Source organism: Saccopteryx leptura, chromosome 11 (assembly GCF_036850995.1).
Source record: "Saccopteryx leptura isolate mSacLep1 chromosome 11, mSacLep1_pri_phased_curated, whole genome shotgun sequence".
Lineage (NCBI taxonomy): Eukaryota > Metazoa > Chordata > Mammalia > Chiroptera > Emballonuridae > Saccopteryx > Saccopteryx leptura.
The window spans coordinates 37,979,446-37,980,873 of NC_089513.1; the positions used below are offsets into that span (position 1 = coordinate 37,979,446).

The window sequence follows — 1,428 nt, forward strand, 5'->3', positions numbered from 1 at the left end:
TCTAAAGGATCGAAGTAGATGTGAATTTGGGGAAGACACTATTCTATCTGCAAAATTTATAACCTGTAATTTATTGGTGATAGCAAAAAGTCCTTATTTAAAATACATTTATTTATTAAGTTAACACAATTTGTTAAATTACTGGGGCATATGTGATATAAGATTTGTTGTAAAGTACAATAGAAGATGGCCTTGATATATATTCTGCATCTATATTAATATAGGTGATAGATATGGGTGGAGTCCCAAATTCATGGATTATTTTATAGTTTTAGAATCTAGTAAAGAATCCAAGCATGTAATGATTAACTACAAAAAATTTATCAAGTTATATATGTGATATGGGGAATAAGGCAGAAAAACAAGCACTATAAACACTTATATCAGGTTCAACTTATCAGGTGGACCTCAGTCAATCTTCGGAATTGTATTTCTTTTTTTTTTTTTCCTCAGGTTTTAAAACTTTTTATTTGCATATTAAAAAAATTGTGCATTCCAATAATTAAAATCACTTTAACAACAACAAAAAAAAATGGCACTCTGATTAAACCGCATTTAACAGCCTGCAGGACACCTTGGATCAGGTTGGTTTTTACTCTAGATTTCCCTGTCCCACCTAGCTTCTTCCTTCACCAACATGCAAGTTCTTTTCCTTCCCTGCCAGCCAGACAGGCCATGGGATGGGAGAGGCAGGTGCGGCCTTCATTGTCGGTAGTTCTGATGTGAAAAGGGGCAGCACAGTCATTTAAACTGATCCAACCTCTTTGCATCTTACAAAGTTAAACAGCTAAAAGAAGTAAAATAAGGCAATGCCTGTGGAATGTACAGTGCATATTGGCGGGGCGTGCCTCATTACGATTCGCAGGCTTGCTTCTCCTGTTCTATCGTTTCTTTCGAAGACAGCGGGTTTTTCTCTTGCGTTTCGGTCTTCTTCAATTTCGACTTATCGAATTTCTCAATCTCAGCCCTATCGGGCTTGTCAGACATGCTTGCAGAGGAAGCCAAGCGAGGTGAGCGATCCAGAGAGATGTCCGATCTGGTCAGTGGCTGCCGCCGAGTGGGAATTGTATTTCTTAAGTAATGTCTTAATTGAAATTAAAAAAAGGCTAAGGGTTAACTAATTAAGAGCATTCATCTATGCCTGCATTATATTTTCTGAACAATCTGTGGTATAAAATCAACAATTACAATTTTCTGAGAATCATTTTAATTATTTTTCTTTCTTTTATTCCCTCATATATTATAACCTAGTATCCCCAAAAGAAAAACATATGTATTGCCCTTTGATTAGACAATGTAACCCCAATTTGCATTCTTCTGGCATTCAGATAGAAAAATCAGAAAAACTTCAAGGAAAGATGTAACCCTAATTTGACCTATTAATTCTGGATCTCTAAACTCTTTTCTAAAATATTGTTTTTTTTATTT

At 35.2% G+C, this 1,428-nt stretch overlaps 1 protein-coding gene across 1 annotated transcript; it reads right to left on the reverse strand.

The window, feature by feature from the left end:
• Positions 1-449: 449 nt before the first annotated feature.
• LOC136383066 (thymosin beta-4-like) lies at positions 450-1,031 on the reverse strand. Its single transcript, XM_066352609.1, has one exon. The coding sequence runs from the start codon at positions 985-987 to the stop codon at positions 853-855; it is 135 nt and encodes a 44-aa protein (XP_066208706.1). The 5' UTR covers positions 988-1,031; the 3' UTR covers positions 450-852.
• Positions 1,032-1,428: the final 397 nt, after the last annotated feature.

Excerpts from the sequence above, each read along its gene's own strand:
- LOC136383066 (XM_066352609.1), bottom strand. The coding sequence starts at position 987 with ATGTCTGACAAGCCCGATAGGGCTGAGATTGAGAAATTCGATAAGTCG.